Here is a 21848-nt window from a genome sequence, read left to right on the forward strand (position 1 = left end):
TATAGAATGCTTAGCACTGTGAAAAACAGAGGGAACCGCGTATTCAGGGAGGGGAGATAAGAATAAATGGACAAGCGGACCGGGAACTGCAGAGTCTAGCATGGCTGGAGGGGACAGAGCTGCAGGGGGAGGTCACAGGGGTCAGTCCCCCAGAGCCCTGGAGACGATTTGCTCTTTATCCCAAGGGCAATGGGAGCCATGGATGGGTTTGAAACAGAGGGGACTCCACAGAAGATCTCCCTGGAAGGATGGGTTTGGGGGACAGTCCCAGCGTCGGGGACCCCATGAAGAGGCTGTGGAGTGGTGCTGCTGGAGAGGAGAGGGCAGCAGCTCAGGGGGCTCAGAGGAGGAAGCCCGGATGGGGCAGGGGGAGGACAGGAGGTGCCTGCACCCCAGGACCCTGCCACACTCCCACATCTTGGCGCCCAAAGGAATGCCCTCTTGAGCAATGGATTGACCAGGGGCAGGGCTGGGGGTTTCCAGAGGTAGATCTGAGCTGGAAGAGCATCCAAGCAGAGGGAACAGAGTGAGCGAGGCTCGAGAGCTGGCAGGTTTCTGAGCAGGGCAGGGCCCCACCGGGGTTTAAGGAAATGAAGAGAAGAGTGTGCAGATGGATTGGAGAGGATACGGGGTCGGGGGAGGACCCTCAGTGTGGCAGGGGGTGGGTGGGCTGCAGACTCCAGGATTTTGTGGGTCCTCACCCTCGCCCACCCCTCCAGATTGCATTATCGAGCCTCAGACCCCAAAGAGAGCCCAGGCTGGCTTCTCCCAACAGTCTGTGTGTCTGTCTGTCTTCCAGGGCCCTCAGGGACCCCAGGGGCTAATTGGCCCTCCAGGAGAGATGGGACCCAAGGTGAGTGCCGAGGGACCCTCGTTCGTCCCATGATGCCGCTGAGGATGCATCAGCGCCTCTCAGCCCTCCTCCTCCTGGGGGGTCCCTGTCCTGGTCCCAGGAGGTGGTCACGTTCTGTGAGCTACAGACTGGAGGCAGACACCCTGGCAGAGAGGGCAGGTCCACCCTAATGGCATAGGGTGAGGAGCTGGCTCCCAGATCCAGGGGCAGGGATGGGCTGCAGGGTGCCGGGACCCTCCTGGGGGTTGGCGCTGCCTCTTTTTCAGCACCAGGGAAAGCGGCAATCCCCCCACCCTCGCTGGGGCCTCCCCCCTGCACCAGGTTTGAGTACAGAGCCAGCCCTCCTGAGGTCGTGCAGCAAGGAGCTTGGCAGGGGCCTCAGACAACCGGGCCTTCTCCAGAGGAGAAAGCTGAGCCCCAGGGTTTATGCAAGGGCCGCAGCCATGCCAGCAGGGATAACTCAGCACCCCTCCCGCCCTTGTCATCCTGGCCCGGCTACAGAGAGAAGGGCTGGAACCCCTCAGCCCCGAACACAGCATCCGTTGGCTTCCTCCCCTGTTCTGATGTGAATCATGAAATTTTCCTCCCCGTGCTCGCCAAGGGACTCCTAATGTGGTGAACCACACTCATGGGGCGGGGACGGGCTCCAGCAGCCTCTGGGTAGCCCCGAGGCTCAGCAGCCTGGGCCCAACCACTCCCCTCCCAGCTCCCAGCTCCGAAAAGGCTGCAGCCTGCTCCCAGCTGGGTCTCTCCTGCTGTTTGACCTCAGGCATGTCCCTTGCCCTCTCTGAACCTGCCTCAGTTATCTCCTCCCTTAGAACCAGGGGGGCCAGCCCCTGCTCCAGGAGGGACCAATGGCATTTTCTTGCAGGGGCCTCCAGGTGCAGTGGGAGAACCGGGCCTTCCTGGGGAAGCCGGGATGAAGGTAAGGCGGGATGAAAGAAGAGAAAAATGACTTGTTGAAACCAGCTCCCAGCTGGCGGCCACGTCCTCCCCACAGAAGAGAAACGGGCCTTTCTTGTGCCCTGGATAATGGGTCCTCTGTGCTCCTGGCTGGGGAGCAGGGCTTGTCCATGGCCACATCGGAGGGCCCAGCCGATCCGGAGCCCCCGCCCCTGCCCCCTGCCTGGCAATGTTTTCTCTGGCACCCGCCCATCCTGGGGCAGTCCCACCTCCCGGCCTCCAGCGATACCATCGGCATTTCAGCCCCAGTTCCCCTCATTACCTGCTGGGAACAGGCGCCCACTGATACCTGGGCTCTGAGAGCCCCTCCCTGCTCTGCTGTTGGCAGAGGACGCAGCTCCTGGAGCTGGGGAGCCATGCTGGTGGCCTGAGGGCTTCACTGAGGCAGGGGCCTGGGGGAGCCTTGGCGGGGCTGCAGGATTGAAGCCCACCACCCCCATCTCTGCCTGAGCCTCCCAGCATCCAGAGGGAGTTGGACCAGCCCTGGGACTCAGTCTCTGCTCAGTTCCAGCATCCTTTGCTCGAACAGTGCAGAAAATCACCCTGTATATGAGACGGAGAGAAGTGGGGTTGTCCCGTTGGGGCGGGTCTGGGGGCTCCGAGCTCCACCTCCTCTTTGCGCCCCACCCCCCAGACACCAGCAATGGGGGAGGAAAGCTTGGAAATCCCTGTAGGAGAAAGACACATCCGAGCTGGTGGTGAGGGCCGGGCTGGCCCTACCCACCCCCATGCACTTGTGTTTGGCTTCTCCTAGGGGGACCTTGGGCCTCTGGGCACCCCTGGGGAGCAGGGCCTCATTGGGCAGCGGGTAAGTCGATGCAAATTCATTCTCCCTGGAAAAGCGTCCCCCGGGGTGTTCGGGTGGCGGCAGGGCTTTACTCAGCCTGTCTGAGCCTCAGTTTCCCCAACTGCAGAAATGGACCATGAGTCTCTACAGCCTCGTCCAGCCTCTCCTGGGAGGCCAGCATCTCCACAGTGTAGGGAGCTCTTCAAAGAAGAGCATGCTGTGTCAAAGCGTTTGGGACTCACTGCGTGCCCAGTCTTCCCTCTTCCACGTTAACAGTAGCTTTTTCAAGGCTCTGAGAAGGCCTGCAACCGAAGAAATCGGTTCCTTTTGGATTCATCCGGGGTCTCCAAACTTATTTGACCTCCGAGCGCTTTTATTGGAAAAATGCCTGTTATCATCCCTGAAACTGTTCTATGGAAGGTTGTCTTCCTTTTGTCCAAAAGAAACCCTCACATCTTGTCTTCCTCTGAGAAGCTCTGGGAAGCCTGTGTCCACCTCTCTGTGCTCCGTTCCCGGTTTATACGGTCCCTGCTTGGACGTGGCCCCCTGAGTACAGGAACGGATGCTGAGCACCTCACAGATGGGACCGAGAGTGAGGGGGCATTCGTGTGGGGCTCAGTTCACAGGGCACTGGGCCCCCAACCCAAGTCCCCTCATTTCTCCTCTTTCCTTATTTCTGATGCCTCCTGCTACCCGCTTCCCAAAGCTAACAGAGACCCCACAGCTGAGTTCAGATGTAGAATGAGGGGGAGGCCACAGGGCAGGAGAGGACGGCGTGGAGCCGGCAAGTCTTATGTGTCCATGAAGATGGATCAGTACTGTCTTCGTGGAGAGCCACGTTAAGAAGGATCCTGAGGCCCTATCAGGCACCGTAGGAAAGAGAATGACAGGCATTCGCTTGATGCCCTCTGTGTGCCAGGCACTTCTCTCAAGTCACTGGCAGCACAGCAGCGAGTACCAGAAGGCCTTGGCTTCATGGACCCGCATCCTAGTGGATCGATTAGTGATGTCTGCCATGGGCATGAGAGGGGTGGGATCTACACACGCCCATCACGTCTTTGCCGTCCCTGCATCTGATGACTTCTGAGGCCCCTTCCAGCTCAGATGCAGAACAGCTATGAATTCCAAAAGCAGAGAGAGACCCGGCCTTACTTTGACGGCTGTTTGGAGAACCAAGGATTCCGGGGGCATCTCTGGAGCTGGAAGGGCGAGGAGAGAACCTGGCTGGGCTCAGATGGGGATTCAGGGTCTTGGTATTGCCCCTAAACTTACTGGCAAGAAGGTCTGAGGGCTCGCCCCGTGTCCAGGAATAGTATATCCTACGGCTGCCATTTGGGGGTGCTTCCACCATGCCCTCTGGGAACCCTTAAAGGAAGTGGGATCAGCCCCATTGTCAGATGAGAAAACAGACCCCCGCGAGGGCTCAGTGGTTTGCTTGTGGTCAACCCGCCAGTGAAGGCGAAACCCAGTGGGGCTGTTGAGGTCTGTCTGATGGCAGAGCTGTTCTCAACCCCAGGCTGCACTGCTCCCCCCCGTCCGACCAGCCAACCTGGACGGCTCTGCGACCAGCACTTTTCACTTGTGACCTCATGTAGACCCTGCAGACAGAGCAGGCTGTGGCTTGGGGGTCTGCTCACCTCTCCTGCTCATTCATTAATTCAGCCCCTGTTTACTGGGCGCCCGCTGTGTGCCAGGTGCCCCGGGGCCCCACTGTCTGGAGATTGGGGTTTGGGGTCATGCTCCAGGGAGGGGAGGAGGTCAAAGTGTGCTGGGACTCTCCCTGGTAATGTCTCCTTGTCCCCCCTTTCCAGGGAGAGCCAGGCCTCGAGGGTGACAGTGGCTCTGCGGGGCCCGACGGGCTGAAGGTGAGTGTCCCGTGCAGGGTCTGGAGAGGAGCGCTGTTCGCGAGCTGCCTTCTCCCTCTGTCCCCACTGCCCTCCCATCAGGACCTAAGTTTTATCCCAGAAGCAGCGTGCTCCCATGAAGCTCTGCGAGCAGACCCCCGGCTCCCACTGAGAGCAGGGTGGGTGTGGTGAGCCCTGTCCAGTGCCCGCCCCCCACCCTGCTCACTGCTCCCGACCCCACTCAGGCGGGACCGGGGACCATCCCCCCCTGCCACGCCTCACTGCTGCCCTGTTCCTCGACACTGCGGCTTCTCCTGGCTAAGGTGGCACCTGACCACCCACTCTTTGCCAGGCCGAGAGCCAGTGGCTTTGATAACTGTTATCTTCCAAACATCCTAAGAGATCAGGAAAATGATCATGACCACCCATGACCTATAAGCTGCTATTTATGGAGGACTAGTCACACACGTATAAGCCCTTTATATGGATCACGTCAATCAATGCTACAGGGTAATTTCTGTCTTTAGATGAGGAAATTGACACTCAGAGAGGTTAAGCAACTTGCCCAGGGACACACAGCTAGTAATTGGCACAGCCGAGACCCGAGCCTTGGCTCGTTCTCTGCACCATGAGCCTATTCTAAAGGGAGAGAGACTGGGCTCAGAAGGAGGCAGAGGTGTGTTCATCCAGAGTCTATAGCTGTGAGCGGAGAATCCAAAACCCAAACGCAGGGCTCCCTGGCACCAAAGCGTGTGGGCTGAACTCAGCCCTGCTGTGTCCCTTAGATGCATCTGTCGGCCACAGATGCTGGGAACTTAAGGAGGCACCAGGGCCCCCTTATCCCGGGGCAGGTCGGCATTGCTTTTTGATTCACCAGCCCTGCCTTCAGCTCAGGCCTGTCCCTGGCCTCCATCCCTGGCCCAGCCCTGGACCAGTCCGTGGGCTTTCCCCAGGGCTGGCCTGTCACACATGTGAGTTGGCTCCCCGTCCCTTTGTCAACCGTTGACTCATGTGGCCTCAGAGAAGCACCCCTCTTCTCCAGGCCTCGATTCCCCATCCCCAGACCTCCAGCCCACTGCCCTGTCCCCACGGTTGCCCTGGGTCTGGGGATGCCTCTGTGACAGACCCCCCGCTGGCTCCCCGTCTGCCCCGTGGTTTCCTTGCAAGGGCGAGAGCGCCCCCTGTCTGCCATCGTCTGCCCTCTCGCCCCTCCACCCCTGCTGCATCCTGGGGTACAACCCCATCCTTTGCCGAGTGCCGGCCCGGATTGTGGTGACACTGAAGCACATTGTGGCTAGAATGCCTCGTGTACTCGCCATGTACTTGCACCACCCGCCTTAAGAGCATTCCTTGAATTACCCCATTTAATCCTCCCAGAAACCCTATAAGCTAGATTCATCACCATCCCCACTGACAGGTGAGGAAACTGAGGCACCCTATGCAGCCACCCTTCTTCTCCTTGGAATCTTTGCTGATGGGGGACGGGAGGGGGTCTCCCAGGCTCGGGGGCATCCACAGTCCCTCCTGCTCCCTCGTCCTGGCCCCTCGGCCCTGGCTTCCTCCTCTTTCACCCCCTCCGAGGCCAGTGCCACCCGAGACCTTGGGCCAGAGGAGGGCGCAGGTGTGCAGCGTCTGCCCCAGTCCTCTCAGGAATCCCAGGACAGAATCTGCTTTCTTTGTGATGTGTGTCCAAGAATCACCTTCATGGTGAAAACAACCTCTTGGATGTGCACAGCACTTTATAGTTTGGAGGGTGCTTCTGTGTCGATTATCGTTTTTGAGTTGGCTGACAACCCGCTGAAGGTGACAAGGGTGGCCATGGCTCCTGGTGATAGCGCATCTTTCTCCAGGGCCCGGGGGGCCAGGCGCTGCGCTGAGCTGTTTATGTGGATTCTGTCTTTCCATCCTCGCAGTGACCCTTTGTGCTATTTTACCAAGGAGGACACTTGCCCAGGGCCGCACAGCCATGGTGAGGGGGCAGCAAGACTTGAATTTAGGCGACGTGGCCCCTGGGGTGAGGGAGGTCTTGTCCTCTCAGCAAAAAACCGTGGAATTCAGAGAAACCAGAACCCCGGGGGCTTAGCCATGCTCTGCCGTTGACTTCTATGTGGTGTTGGGAAGTCTCCACCTCTCCGGGCCTCAGTTTCCCCATCTGTAGATTGAGAAGGGGGAGTTTGGCAATGTGTAAGGTGCTTCTGAGCATTGGCAGTTGCCCTCGGATTCTGGGATTCTCTAGGACCGCCCCCCAACCCCGAGCCCATTCTGCAAGGGACCCATGAGGTTGCCCACCTACTGCGGCTGTGCAGGAGCCCAGGCTGTGGGGGGCTGGGCAGTCCCTGGAGCTGGAGCCCCTGCAGGGCCCAGGCTTGGACCCCTCGCTGAAACCCCAGCACAGCCGCCTGGAACAGACTGCCTGCCTCTGAGAGCTAGGAGCGCAAGAAGGGGAATCTTGGAGCCGGAGACCTCTGCAAGAGGGTCCTCAGGGCCAGCTCCCCATCTCCAGGCTTGGAATCTGAGAATCTCAGTGGGAAGGGACCCCAGAAACCAAGCTGTCCGACCCTTTCCTCGGGCACACATCTGCCCCACGCCTCAGCGGGGAGCCTCCTGCCTCATCTGTGTCATCTCCAGACCCCTCTCCACCGGGAAGTCCACCCGGGCTGAGCGGTCTCTGGCACCAGCCTCCCACCCCCAGAGCCCAGGCCCCAGCAGGACTGGCCTGCAGGGTGTGCCCCCGGAGGTCCTGTCCCCAGACCCTGGCTGCACACCCTCTGCACCGTGCTGTCTCTCCTGGACGCACACCACTTTATCAGTGCCCTCGTAGGGCATGGTGCTGGGAAACAAAACTGGCAAAGATGTGCTCTGCTTTTCCAAGCCCGCTCCCCCGCCCACCCTTCCTCCTATCCGTGACTTCATACCCTCTCCGTGGGCCTCCCTGGACAGTCACAGCCCAGCCACCTGCAGACTGGCCACAGGGCCCACCAGGCCTGCCAGCCCTCACAGAGGCGGCCCTCTGATGGGCACTGCCCTACTCCTCAGTGGCCCATGCTGCACCCCTCAACCTGCTCTGCCCAGGGGGCCAAGGGCGACAGCCTGTGCCCCATCCTGGCACAGCCTACCGTGCCAGAGTATGGACGTGGCAAGTGCTGTGTAAGTGTCAGCTGCCATCGCTGGACAGGGAGTGTTCCGCAGTCAGTGGGAGTGAGAACCAGCCAGAGCAGACAGCAATGGGAGAACGTGCTCACAGAAGAGAAAGACATTTAAAAAAAAAGATGGGAGAGTGCCATCCTATTGGGTGACGGCTTTAAAACCGTTTCCCGCTAACCAGCATCATTGCTTTGCAACAGTTGTTTCACACTCTGAGCCTGGACACAGCAATTGAAACCAACGCCTGTTACTTACTATCATTGTTGCAAACTGTTTTTGTGTAAGCAAGCATTGAAGATGCAAGTCAGAAAAATGCCAAGAGTTCTCAGAGGCAGAATTGGGTGAATTTTTTCCTTTATAAAAATGTCCTTCAGCTTCTTGAGACTCCTGTCCTCGCAATGTGTCTGTGTCGGGGAGAAATAGCCTGGTCCCCCAAACCTGCCCCCTTCCTGAGAGCTCCATGGGTGGGCGTGGTTGGGTCCTTTCTGCCCACTGAGCCACTCCCTCCCCGGCGCAGGCAGGGACACTAGAAACCGCCATGTGGGGGATGTTGCCTGTGCCAGCCCACCCTCTGGGCAGCTCGGAACTGACAGGAGAATCAGGAACTCGTCGGCTGTGGACATCCAAATGGAGCCCGAGGTTTGGGGCCTTGGAGGGACTTGGTGACTAATTTATTCTCTCTCTCTCTCCCCTTCTCATGCCCTTCCAACCCAGGGCGACAGGGGTGACCCCGGGCCTGATGGTGAACGTGGCGAGAAGGGCCAGGAGGGGCTGAAGGGTGAGGATGGGCCCCCCGGGCCCCCTGGCATCACTGGTATCCGGGTGAGTGTGCATGGCTGCGTGCCAGCGCTGGGGCTCTTGGGTGTGAATAATACTCAGGCTTCTTTAGGCCGTTAGATGGGAGGGACTTCTACTGTGGTCCTTCCTCCACCCGGGAGTTTCCCAGAGAACCGAGCGGACCATGTCCCTCCCCGGCCCAGCCCTCCTGTGGCTCCCGAGCGCCCGCAGAATAACAGGACTGACCTTAGCCCGGCTGCCGTGCTCTGCACACACCCGGCCCCTGCTTACCTCGCCCTCCGCAACCCTCACGGTCAGCCACACTGAGTGTACAGAAGGGGCGCTGGCTGATTCTCCGCCAGTAACTTGCTGTGTGACCTTTCCCCTGCCCTTGCCCTGTCTGGGTCGCGCCCTGGGCATGCTGAAGGATTTAGAAGGAATGCGTGCTGAGATCACTTGAGTTCCAGCATTCCAGGAGCCTTTTCCTAGCGAGCTTTTAAGTGTCATGACTGTGAGATGGGCAGCACCATGTGGCAGACATGGCTCTGGACCCAGAGTCCAAAGGTTGAGTTCTGGCTCGAGCACCCGCTCTCAGTGTGACCTTGGTCAAATCCGTGCCTCTCTCTGAGCCTTGTTTTTCTCGTCTATAAAGAGTTGATGAAACATTGGATAGGGAAGCACTTTATAAAATGCACCAAAAATATAAAAGATGGTCTTTATGAATGTGGAGGAGGAAATGATTGGAGGCTGCTGGTGGTGGTGATGGTGCTGATGGTGGTGTTGGTGGTGGTGATGGTAGTGGTGATGGTGGTGGTGGTGATGGTGGAGATTGTGGTGATGGTGCTGGAGATGGTGGTGATGGTGATGGCAGTAGTGATGATGCTGGTGATGATGTTGACAATGGTGGTAATGGTGGAGATGGTGATGGTGATGATGGTAGAGATGGTGGTGATGATGATGGTGGAGATGGTCGTGGTGGTGGTGACAGTGATGGTGATGGTGATGATGGTGGAGATGGTGGTGTTGATGATGGTGGTGGTGTTGGTGCTGGTGGTGGCAGTGGTGGTGACGGTGGCCATGGTGATGGGAATGATGTTGTTGGTAGCAGTGTTACTGTCCATAGTTTGCGGTCACTCCCAATTCTCATATACTGGAACTAGAAGGAGGTTCCCTGGGGTTAGACTGAGTGTGTGTTGGGTGACGGAGGCCTGGATTTGAGTCTCTTTGTCATCAGGGCTGCAGAACAGTATCTCCCACTCTGTGGCCTGGAAACAGTGGAGTATTTAAAAATAGAATTTTACGAGCCATCAGGGCCTTTCCAGAAATACATCTATGTGGATGGGGGTCCAGCAAAATTCTTCATTCTGGCCCCACAGCCTCACCCCACTGGATGCTCCAGCCCTTACTCAGGGTTTCCCACACCATGGGAGCTGCGCCCCGCTACAGACGGCCTGTCAGAGCAAGTGGCCAGCCGCCCGCCCTGTCCTGGGGGAGACGCCCATCTCCCTGGCCTTGTGCTGAATACTTCGCGCTGACTCATTTCTTCTTCTGACAAGGGATCAGCCATTGCAATCACCTCAGTCCACCGGCAAATTCCACCAGCCCCTGTATCATGATTTCACAATTGCCTGTACAGGACCAGCCTGGGACAAGGGGTGCCCCAGAAACTAAGGATCCCTATTTCTCTCCTTTTTTTTAGATTGGCACCTGAGATAACATCTGTTGCCAATCTTCTTCTTTTCTTTTTCTTCTCTCCAAAGCCCCCCAGTACATAGTTGCATATTCTAGTTGTAGGTCCTTGTAGTTGTGGCGTGTGGGACGCCGCCTCAGCATGGCCTAATGAGTGGTGCCATGTCCACACCCAGGATCCGAACTGGCGAAACCCTGGGCCCCTGAAGCAGAGCGTGCAAACCCAACCACTCGGCCACGGGCCGGTCCTACTAAGGGTCCATTTCCTTCTAACTTGACCGGGTGACCCGTGGCCAGCACCTTCATCTCTCTGAGGCTGTTTCATTAGCTCTAAAATGGGATAAATGATTTCTTCCTCCCGCCCGTGGCCCCAGTTGGATGAGATATGACATAGAGTGTGGACACAGTCCCCCGCCCGTGGTTGAGGCTGTGACAATTGTTAGTATTTTATTACTGGAGGAGCAAGAGATCTTGAGATTTTTTAGTTTGGTAGAAACAGAATATGAGCTAAATGCAGAATTTAAAAATTTTCTAAAAAGCTAAAAAGAAAGGGGTGAAATTAATTTTACTAATATATTTTACTTAGCCCAATACATCCAAAATACTAACATTTCAACACGTGGTCAATGTAAAAAGCCATTCGTAAGCTATTTTGCATGCTTTTGGTCACACTGAGTCTTTGAAATCTGGTGTGTAACGCTTACGGCACATCTCAAGTCAGATGCTAAATTTCCATTGGAAATACTTGATCTGTATTTAGTTTTCATAAAATATACAGTTGAAAATGTAGATTTATATCCCCAAGTTGTTTCAAACATACTTAAAAGTTTTCCAATAACTGAATTCTCAGTTTTAAACTTTAATTTTAGGTTAATTAAAATTAAATCGAATGAAGAACTCAGTTCCTCAGCCACGGGAGCCACATTTTAAGTGCTTGGCAGCCCTGTGTGGCTAGGGGCCACCACGTTGGATGGTACAAGGATAGTTCAAACACTTCATTTTAGAGGTGGGGAAACTGAGGCACAGAGAAGGGGAGGGACCTGTCCAGGGTCACATGAGGACTCAAGCACCCGGATGCAGGAATTAAGTCCCTCTGGGTTAGCCCAGATGTTTCCTTGTTCCTCTAGGATCCCCTCTTCCTGCCCCTCCTCCATCACAATTAGTCAGTGCCTCATTGTGCAGTGCCTTCGAGTGCAATACCTATTCCAAGATGGGACAATCACCTCCCTCATCCTACAGCATGTGCCTCTGTTAATGCAGCCAAAGGAATTGAATCAAACCAGCTCTTTCATGCTTGCCAAGAATATAGATGTTCTTCCCAGCTCCCTTTGAGGTTTGGGCCTTGAGGGGACTGTCCTCTGGGGCAGCTGGGATGTCCTGAAATGCTGCCTGCCCTACCCCCTGCATCCCAACACAGTGTGGTCCAGGGTCGGGACTCTCTCTTCTCTCTTACACTCACGCATGCACACTCACACACACTCACTTCCCCCCATTGAACTGAGTTTCTCTGACAACTTGGAGACAAAGCCAGACGGCCTCCCTAGGGCAGGATTTAGGATGCCCTGTGGGGGAGGGGGCGGAGCGGCCTGTTAGAGGAAGTGGCCTGGGTGCCCCAGTGGGAGAGAGTAGGGGAGGGTGGCTGACCTTCCAGCGTGATGCCCCCCCATGAGGAGGCCCCTCCAGCCCCAAGCCCTGAGGGAGGGGCGCCCTGTCAGTGGGATGTGGCCTCAGGGATGGTCAGAAGCGACGCGCAGCATCTCAGAGATGAGGGAAAACCTAGAACACTGCCCCTGCCTCACTCTTGTCATCAGGGGGCACCCCGAGCCCTGGACAGACACATCTGCGATGGAATCGGGGCCCTGCCACGGACCCACAGAGCAAGTCACATCACCTTTGGGCATTCTGCTGTCACCATCTATGGGAGGGATCCGAATCGGGCCTGAGGCTCGGGGTGACTAGGAGGGTGGGACAGTGTGTAGCATGAGGAGAGCTCCGTGCAGAGTGGCTTCCCCCGGGCAGCCCTGGGTGGGACGGTCACCATGACAGTGCAGTTTATGGACCATTTCCGTGAGCCAGGCCCCTGGCAGGTGTGATGCCCCAACACCAGGTTGAATCCTCAGCCCTGTAAGGCAGAGGGTCGCGCTCCGGGTCACACGGGCACCGAGTCAGGATCAGCTGTGACCCCAGGTGGTCTGCCTCCGGGGCTGGCTCCATGCTCCGCGCGTCTGCCACCATCTTGTCTCATTTCTCCACTTTCTCTCTCTTTTCCGTCCTTCTCCCTTCAGGGTCCTGAAGGAAAACCAGGGAAACAAGGCGAGAAGGGCAGGACCGGAGCCAAGGTGGGACCTTTCTCCTCCTGCTGTGACCCGACCCCCTCCTCCTCCCCAGCTCCCATGCCCCCTCCCCTCCTCTGTGCTGGGCCGGTGACAGCCTCTCTCTCCTCCCGCTGCAGGGTGCCAAGGGCTACCAAGGACAGCTGGGTGAGATGGGCGTCCCTGGAGACCCCGGACCCCCTGGCACCCCAGGCCCTAAAGGGTCCCGGGGCAGTCTGGGACCAACGGTGAGAACTCTCTGGGTGGGGTGGGGTGGGGATCAGGCACAGAGCAGAGGGCGCCAAGGGCGGAAAGGGAGGCATCGCCCACCCCAGCTCTCCTCTAAACCGCTGGGGTTCGGTGGCCCAGCCACTTCTTTTGAATCATGGGTCCATTTGGGAAGCTACAGACGTGGCAGGCCCCTCCCCGGAAAAGTACTCCCAAGGCAAAGTCTTTCTTGTGATCTGTAGGGGTCTGTGGGTCTTCTGAAGCCCTTTCTAGACAGACGGGCACCCCTGCTGCGGGGATGGGGAGAGGGCACCAGACCCCCAGCGGGAATGTTTGTGTTGAGCACGGAGTTTTCCCGCTGGAAGTAGATACAGGAGGAGTAGCATGAAGCTGCTGCAGGTCCCGGGTGACGCCGAGGGTGTCCCAGCCCATCGCTGGCCTGCCCCGAAGGAAGGGCCCCTGAGGGGTGTGACAGCTGCAGGGGGGGAGGACCCCAACAGGGAGCCAGGGAGGGGCAGAGGAGGGTGCTGCCGCATCTCGGACCTGCCAGCCGTGCTGGTCAACAGCTGTGCTGGTTGGTGGCACTTGCCGATTGCCGTGGTGTAAATGCCCCATCACGCCGAGGCCAGGCTCCCGACATCATGTCACGGGATGCAGACTTGGGAAGCGATGTGCGGGAGTGCTCCCTCGTGTGGCATTCCCACCACACAGACTCAGCAGGCAGACGTGACCTCGTGAGCATGGCTAGTAGTAAAATAAATAGGACGGGATGAGTTTTGAATATTTATGTTCTTTGTCTTTAATAGAATTGATTTAATCGTAAGTTCATATAGTTTAATTTTTCGTAATGATTCTGTTTAACGATTGGCTCACAAAATTGGGGGAAATTTATCGATCGGCTCTCATGAACCACTGGAGCTGGGAGAAGGAAGGGCTGACGCGAGGAGGGGAGCTCCCCCGAGGAGGGGACAGATGGCACCTCCTCTCCACCTCTCTCTCCCTCCGGCCGGGGTTCCAGGCGGAGTGGACGAGCCGGGCAGCTGGGATGGACTGGGCTGGGGCCTGGGGGAGAGGCCCAGCCTGAGTCCCTGCTGTGAGAGCCACATGCCGTACCAACACCGGTCCCCTCCTCTCCTAGGGTGCTCCGGGACGGATGGGGGCCCAAGGAGAACCGGGACTGGCTGGTTACGAAGTAAGGAGATCTTGCCTCCCTCTTTCTCTGGAACTCTGCACCCAGGCCTGCCTCGGCCGCTGCCCCCACCTCCTCCCAGCTGAGGGCTGGTCCTGGGGCCCCTGAAGATTCATGGTCTCTCCTGTCCCGGGGAGCACCTGGGCCCACAGGCCAGGGTCGGGGGTCAGGGACCATCGGTGGGCTCGGGGGGCGGTGGGACGGACAGATAGCCCTCCTCTTCCCAGCACCCTTGCTGAGTCCTTCCTCCCCAGGCGGGCACCCCGAATACCTGGTGTCTGAGCTTCACAGCTGCTTTCAGGAAGGGAAGAGCCTGAGCCCATTTTGCATCCAAGTTGGCACCCTCCAAGGCGGCTGAGCCAAACCCACGTTATACTTCTGGGAGATCAGGCCACAGAGAGGCATGGGGCTTGCTCAGAAAAGGAGCCTGAGGTTCAGGGGGGCTAAACAACCTGGCCTGAGAGCTTGTTAAGTTTGAAGGTGGCATCCAGTGTCTGAAAGAGATACAGCAGGGAGAGGAGGAGACGGGGGGAGGAGAGAAGAGGAAGAGGGCCCGGCCCCAGAGAACAGAGCTGGCTCTCCCAGTAACGAGCCCCAGGTCTGCTCCAGGTGGGGTGAGCAGAGCCCCCGACCATCCACGTGGGCACACCCTTTAAAGGTGTGGCTGGGACCCACATGGCGTGTCTGGCAGGCCAGGGCTCAGAGAGGCACAGGGCCTACTCAGAGTCACACAGCAAGTGGGGGCAGAGCCAAGACCCAAGCACACAGCCCAGTGTCTCCATCTCCGAGTTCCCGTCCTTCCCCATGCGTCCCCGCTGAGTGCTCCCTTGCCCATGCTCTCACTTCCCGCCATCTTGTCTCCTGCAGGGACACAAAGGTGTCATAGGACCCCTCGGACCTCCTGGACCAAAGGGCGAGAAGGTGGGTGTTTGGTCCTGGGAAGCAGTTGCCGCCTCTTATCCGGGCAGCAGGCGCAGGCCCCCGGGGACACTGAGGCTGCAGTGGCGTGGGACGTGCACGGCAGGCTCACCCCGCTCACACCACGGTTGGCCGGCCAGGAGGCCAGGGTCACCACGGCCATGTGGGGCAGCAGGAGCCAAGAGACCCACATTCAGCACAGCTGGATTGGATGTGGTCTCTGTGCCGGACACAGTTCCTGCCCTCCTGGGGCTTCCAGTCGAGCGGGAGAAATGGACATCAGTCTTGGATGATGTAATTCCGTCCTGTTAAAACTGTAACTCCATCCTCTCCCAGAGCGTGGCAATCAAAGCCTTGCTCGTGAGGGGATCACCCAGCGAGAGCCAGGACAGGGCTTAGGTTGGAGAGCGATGGACAGTAACATTTCATGGCCAGGGAGGAACCACCAAGGTGGCGGGTGGGGGGGGAGGGTGGCATGTCCATTCCCCACCCCTTGGCTCCAGATTCCGGAGAGGACAGAGATTTCTGCAAGGAACCTTGCTGACCACTGCGCCTGCCCCACTGTGCAGGTGGGACGTAGGGGACCAGAGGTCCAAGGCATTGGCCCTGGGTCACGTTCCAAGGCAGCGCCGAGCCTGCCCCGGGCCCCAAGGCTCTGAGTCCCACATCAGCGGCCCCGAGTCCCTCCTGCCTTTCTGCCCTCCTCCCCTGATGGCTCTGCTGGACGGCCTCCAGCAGGCGGCCCGCCGCTGTCTCCTTGCCCCCCTTTCTTTTGCCGAGTCAGCTCCCGGTTAACTACATCCGGCTGGCGGGTGAATCACCCTGCGCTGCTGGCGCTCCAGCTGGCCCCTTCCTCCTGCCTGGAGGAGACAGATCTGCAATCGGAGCAGGCCGCGGGCTCCGACACAGCCCACAGGAAGCTGCAGAGAGCGCCGCTCGGCCCTCCAGTCCTTCCTTGGCCCTCCTTACTGTCTGGCAGGGCTGGCCCAGGAGGGGTTAACGCGGACCCTGACACGAGGCTGCCATCCACAGCCCCAGAAGCAGTCCCCAAGGCTGCTGAGAATGGAACCCTAACCCCAAATCTGCCCTAAGTCTGCCTTGGGTGGGGCCCCAGATTGCCTGAGCCTTGATTGCCTCGTCTGTTAAGTGGGTGGATACCTCGAGAATGTGAGGACATTGAGCAGGGCAGCGCGTATATGTCAGCCAGATGCATTTTCTGACCTAGAAGGTATTATTATATTAATTCAGTCATTCCTCCGGCTATCCAACAGGTATTTATGGATTTACAATGATTTATTCAGTGTGTTCGTGGCCCTGAGCTAGGGCCTGCGGAAGGATGCTCTAAAGAACTCAAACATAAAAATGTCACATCAATGAATAGCCAGCCATGAGCCGGATGGTGCCGGGAGGGGAGACAGCAGGTCCGTGGGGGAGACCCCGCCTCTGAAGCACACGGCCATGTGCAGAGCTCTTCCCCCAGGATTTCCCCATAATCCTCACCACCACCCCAGCACGGAGGTGTCCGTGTGTCACATGACAGGTGGGGAAACTGAGTCTCCGCGATGCTCAAGGACTAGCTGAGGAGCAGTGGGAGGGTGATAGGACCAGGGTTCAGACTGTCTGATGCCAGGCTCTGCTTCCCTAACCGGAAGCAGACGCTTAGATGAGTCAAGATGCTGTTTAGCTTGAAAATTCCCTGTGGGGGCGTGTGTCTACCAAGGTGGTGGCCAGAGGGATGGGGAGACGGGATAAGACTCCGGGGACAGGGTCGGGGGCTCCACCAAATCCTCCCCAAATTACAGCCACAGTGTAGGGGGAGAGGCAGGCTGCACAGCTGGCTTTTGGCCCAGACCGCCCCTGTGTGGCCTTGGCTAACACCGTTCCGTCCCTGAGCCTCAGTTTCTCCATCTGTAAAATGGAGCCAATAGCTGCAGCAGCATGGGGGTGCTGTATGGATTCTGTGAAACATGCTGCATGAAGTGCCTGGCACGTAGAACATTCTAGGCAAACACTGCCCCCTTTCCCAGAGCCCCCAGTCCAGCTAGCTCCCTCCACAGCAGGACTGAGCCCCGGGACAAAGAGCCATAGAGAGTGGCAGGGAGAAGAGGAATCCTCACTCCCTGGGCCACCCCCCAGGGGACACCTCGGTCCCTCCCACCTTCAGTCTGCCCGCAGGAGCCACAGAGGCCCTGGGCCCACATGCTACACCGTCAGCCCTCTGGACTGATCGGGGCCTGGGACAGGCTCCACCCCAGGGTTGCTCCCATCTCTCCTGCCTCTCAGGCCTCCCCTTCCATCCCTGCTGACAGCGGGGGGCTCAGGGGTGCCCTGACTTGAGCCCCTACCCAGAATGCACCTCCACAGGGGGTGACACCGGTTGTCTGGGCTGGAACATCCTGAGCCCTGAGGTTCTGCCACTTGCTATTCTGCTTACACCTTCCTTGCAGCTGGCCCATGACGCCCAGCCACCTGCCCCGTGGGTGGACCAGGGCCCAGGGTGGCCTGCCACGGTGGAAGGACCTCCGCTCCAAACTCCGCTCCTCCCCCGATCTCTCTGACCACACCCCTGCCACACGTCGTCCCTGCTGTTATTATGATCAATAACAGCCAGTTTCACAGGCCTTGTCTGAGCTCCCACGACGTGTGCAGTTGCGAGCTGAGAGCTCACTGTGCCTTTCCTCCCTGGGTCTTCAGAGCAACGCTGTGCGACCTTGCGGTCCTGTTTGCAGATAGGAAACTGTCTGTGGATGAGACCCACAAGTTGGCCCGCTGCTGAGTGCAAGCTGGGGCAGCCCAGGGCCTCCTCGGGGCTTCCATTGAGGTCCTGAAGCTGGTTCTCGGCCCACTTTCTCCCAGCGAGAGTTGGAGAAAGGGACTCTAATTGAGGGCTGAACAACGGAGCAGCTCCCATCGCCTCACTGAGCCTCAGTCTCCCCATCTGTAAAATGGGGAGACTAACCTCGCCTGCTAGGGTTGTGGGCAGATTCGGCGGGTGCCTGTGTCTGGCCCGGGCAGGGCGCTGCGTGCCAGCTGTTGGCATTATTGTCACGCGCTGCTGGCTGCCATGCAGGGGCTTCTGCATCCTTCCGTGGACTCCCCACCAGTCCCCTGTGGGCGTCACCACCGTCCCTTCGCCCCACCTCACCCTCATTCTGCAGCTGAGAGAAAGAGCTCTGAGACGGAAGGGACCTGTTGAAGGTCCCAGCAGCTGGTCCTGTGCAAAGCTGGGCGTGACCAGGTCTCTGCTCTGAGCCACCTGGGTCACCCAGCCTGAGGGCGTCAGCCAGGCGTGCCCACGGGTTGGAGGGTAAACAGCATGGTTCTCTGTCCACAGTCCTGGTTCCGGGCTTTGACCCCACTCCTGTCCCTGCCCTTTCTAGCCTCAGTCTCCCCGTCTGTAACCTTAAGTAGGCTGGACTTCGTCTCTGATGAAATCCCCTTCGGCCTCAGGGTGGAGGGTCTGGAATTCCCAGAGTTCACGAGGAGCAGGAGCTTTGTCCTAAAGCTGGTTGTGTGTCCGCAGGGGGAGCAGGGCGAGGACGGCAAGGCCGAGGGGCCCCCCGGGCCACCTGGAGATCGGGTAAGCCCCCTCCTTCCATCCCCTGGACCATGGCCAAGGGGGATCCCCGGCCTTCCTGCTGTGTGGGGAGGGGAGGCCAGGCAAGGAGGAGGACCTGCAGCAAGTGGCCCATATGTTCTGTTGTGCTTGTCATTCAGGGCCCCGTGGGTGATCAAGGAGACCGCGGGGAGCCAGGGGACCCCGGATACCCTGTAAGTGTCAGAGCTCCTACCTGCCAGGAGCACGGGGTGTGTGTGTGTGTGTGTGTGTGTGTGTGTGTTACAGGAGGACATTCCTCGGCCCCATCCGTGCCCCTTGGAGTCAGAACAGACTTCACCAGGAGACAAACCCTTCCTCCCACCATCCGTGCCCAGGCTTGAAGCACAACCCCCTGAAAGGGCTCCTGGTGTAATGCACGCGGCAAGGGGTAGGGTCCTGAAGGAGGGAAAGGAGGGGGAGGAGAGAGATCCCTCCCGTCTGAGGCCTCAGTCTCCCCGTCGGTGGCTGAGAACAGCTCTGGCGGCAGAAGCTGTGGACAGAAGCAGGAGACAAGCCACCAAAGGAACACCAGGCTCCCACCGGGCTCTTCGCCTCCCCTCCTTCATCCTCCTCGCTCGCAGGGTCGTTATTTCACCCATTTCGCAGATGAGGAAGCTGAGATTCAGGGGGACAGTGATGCATGGCTGGGAAGAACACGGGCTTCCTGGGCTCCTCCACGTTGGAAGTTGCCCCGCCCCCAGCCCCCTCCAAGATAAGCCCCCTCACCTGTCTCTGCTTGACTTGCAGGGACAGGAGGGTGTCCAAGGCCTCCGTGGAAATCCGGGCCAGCAGGGCCTACCCGTGAGTGGTGTTTCCAGTCCCATCCCCCCTCCCCTGAGGCGGGTGGAGCAGCAGTGGGGGAGTTAAAGAACTGGGCCCTTTAAAGCTTAAAGGGGATCCTCCCTGCAGGACAGCCTGGGGCAGCCCATTCTGGTCTCTCCTGCTCTGACCCTGGGGGCACCCCCAGAGCCTGCACCCCCAAACCCCTCCCCACCCCTCCCTCTCCAGGCGGAGACTGGCCACCCTCCCCGGGAGAGAATCCTGGGGCTGCCTTGCGTCATCTCACCTTGGTTTGCAGGGGCATCCAGGACCCCGGGGTCGACCGGGACCTAAAGGATCGAAAGGGGAAGAGGTAAGAGGCCTGGATGTCCACAGGGAAGACTGAGCCCCGGGAGGGGAAGAGACCGGCCCATGCACACAGCGGGCGGGGGGCAGGGCTGGAAAGCAATGGGATCAGGGAGGGGGATTACCAGCCCCACTTACGGAGCCTCCATGAGGGGGACCGCCTGTCGAGGTCAGCCAGTGGGATTTGAATCCAGGACAGTCAAGATCCCAAGTCGGCCTCTTTCCACCATAGCACACTGCAGAAAGAGAGGCAACTGGGAGAAGTGAAGTGAGGGGCTCTGGAGGAAAAGAGAGGGACAGTGATGCTTGTGAAGGAATTGAGAGCCCTTGGAGGAGCGATCTCCTGCCTTGCCCCCGGGGCCCCTGCATCTGCCTGCCTGAGGTTGGGCCAGCACTGCCTTAATGCCCTCAAGCTCCCCCCAGGCATGTCCCCTCTGCCGGCACACCCACCCCATCCCTCAGGGATCGCCACACTCTTGAGGGTCACAGGGACCAGCCAGCTGTGGACTCAGGCTCCCACCTGGAAACGCAATGCTCAGAGCCTCTGCAGCAGGGAGCCTGTGAGGGCCCAGGGCCAGAGCAGGGTCAGCGACCACTCGGGCAGGTCACAAGGCCAGCCCTGCTCTGGGCTTCAGGCCAGGATGCTTGGGCCCATTTGCAGATTCAGGTGCAGAGGCCCAAGAGGCCGAAGGGCAGGGCTCAGCCACACAGGGGCCCATGATCCCCTCAACGCCTCCTTCCAGAGCTCCTAGGGTTCCATGCCTCCTCCAGGCAGCCCCCCCGTCATGTGCCCCTTGGTTTTTCAGGGACCAAAGGGAAAACAAGGCAAGGCCGGGGCACCAGGACGGAGGGGGATCCAGGTGAGTGACTGGCAGCTACTCCTCCCCCACCTGCTCCCCTGCCCGCCCCAGAAGCCCTCACCAGCTTCTCATGTACCCCCAGGGCCTGCAGGGGCTGCCGGGGCCTCGGGGCGTGGTGGGGAGACAGGGCCCCGAGGGCGTCGCTGGACCAGATGGGCTTCCTGGCAGGGACGGTCCAGTGGGACAGCAGGTGAGCAGGGCCCGAGGTGAACAGATGGTGTCTCCACTGGAGACAGGGGGGTGGGGGGTGCTGCCATAGGCCCTGGGCCAGGGGGAGCAGGTTTGGAAACCTGGGTGAGGCAGACCCAACATACCCAGACGTTTCCTGCGTGGGCGAATTGCCTCATCGCTTGGGACCTGGGAGTGTGGCCCTTCTGACCGTCTCTCCTCCAGGCCAGCACCCAAAGGTCATCCCCGGCCCAAGGAAGAGAGCTTCTGGTTTTTAAGATCCCTCTCCTTCCCCACTTGCACATCCTCATCTCCTCTTGTCCCCCTGGTCCAGCCCTCCTCGCACACGGGCCGGATGACCTCCATCCTGGAGTTTGACCTCCCTCCCTTCAGCCCCCGGAGACCACCCAGACTTCGAGCCATCCTGCCTCCTTGGCTGCCTGTGTCCTGGAACATGAGAGCTCCTCCTTTGCCCTCTTTCTTTCCAGGGGGAGCAGGGAGACGATGGGGACCCTGGCCCCATGGGCCCTGCTGGGAAGAGAGGAAATCCAGGGGTGGCCGGCTTGCCTGGAGCCCAGGGGCCCCCAGGATTCAAGGTCAGACACTCGTTAATCCACTCGCCCACCCTCCGTCCTTCCCGCCTTGGCGCTACCTATAATGACGCTGACTGTAATGCTCACACGGGCACCCGGGTCCCAGGGCCTGTGTGAAATGGAGTCCACGTTGCTGACCTTTCTCAGGGGTCCCTGCCCCAAGCTTGAACCTGACTTAAAGGATCATTGATCCCGATAGCTATCAATACTGCCCCCTGCCAGGCCCTTGAAACTGGCAGCTGGTCATTGAGTTGTCCTTGGGCGCCCTCTTGTGGACTTTTTTTGGAAGGAGATGTTGCTTGTGGCTGGGACCCTCCTCCGAGGCATCTTTTTAGAAACCTTCCTTGGGTGGGGGAGGCTGCTGTGAGTCTGTGTGAGCCCAGGGCTAGCCACTGAAGGGGAGATGGAGGGGAATGAATCCACACGGCTCTCACCCTCCCTGAGCTCGAGGTTGGGATGGGGAGAGGTGGAACCCTTGGTGAGGAGAGCAGGTGGAGGAGGGAGAGGCGGCCTCGGCCCAGGGAGGATGTAAGTGAGGAAAGAAGAGGAGGCCACCTTCTAGGCAAGAGGAACAGAGTGGGTGGCGGTGCGGAGGTGGGAACTTCATGGTCTGTTGGGAAAAAACAATAAAGAGGAGAGGCAGTGTGGGAGAGGGGAGGGGGTGGGCCCTGGAATGCCAGAGGAAGGGAAGACTTTCCTTCTGAAGAGGCTGAAGTTCTGAGGCCCCGCCAGGTCCACGTCTGAGCCCAGCATCCTGAGATCTCGGCTCGGCTGACCCCGTGGAACCACTGCTCTGTGTC

General features: G+C 59.0%; 1 protein-coding gene across 5 annotated transcripts in view; it reads left to right on the forward strand.

Moving 5' to 3' along the window:
* COL27A1 (collagen type XXVII alpha 1 chain) overlaps nt 1-21848 on the forward strand; it is a 144235-nt gene that overhangs the window by 99623 nt on the left and 22764 nt on the right. For 4 of the 5 annotated variants that reach the window (XM_023628722.2, XM_023628721.2, XM_023628726.2 and 1 more), the window contains 16 exons: nt 800-853; nt 1725-1778; nt 2571-2624; nt 4415-4468; nt 8306-8413; nt 12343-12396; nt 12510-12617; nt 13736-13789; nt 14654-14707; nt 18228-18284; nt 18422-18475; nt 19050-19103; nt 19381-19434; nt 20234-20287; nt 20370-20477; nt 20944-21051. In XM_023628722.2, the coding sequence (XP_023484490.1) occupies nt 800-853; nt 1725-1778; nt 2571-2624; nt 4415-4468; nt 8306-8413; nt 12343-12396; nt 12510-12617; nt 13736-13789; nt 14654-14707; nt 18228-18284; nt 18422-18475; nt 19050-19103; nt 19381-19434; nt 20234-20287; nt 20370-20477; nt 20944-21051 (1083 nt within the window). The remainder of the gene's footprint in view (nt 1-799; nt 854-1724; nt 1779-2570; nt 2625-4414; nt 4469-8305; nt 8414-12342; nt 12397-12509; nt 12618-13735; nt 13790-14653; nt 14708-18227; nt 18285-18421; nt 18476-19049; nt 19104-19380; nt 19435-20233; nt 20288-20369; nt 20478-20943; nt 21052-21848) is intronic. The other variant, XM_023628725.2, reaches the window with a different exon arrangement.

Source organism: Equus caballus, chromosome 25, assembly GCF_041296265.1.
Source record: "Equus caballus isolate H_3958 breed thoroughbred chromosome 25, TB-T2T, whole genome shotgun sequence".
Taxonomy (NCBI): domain Eukaryota; kingdom Metazoa; phylum Chordata; class Mammalia; order Perissodactyla; family Equidae; genus Equus; species Equus caballus.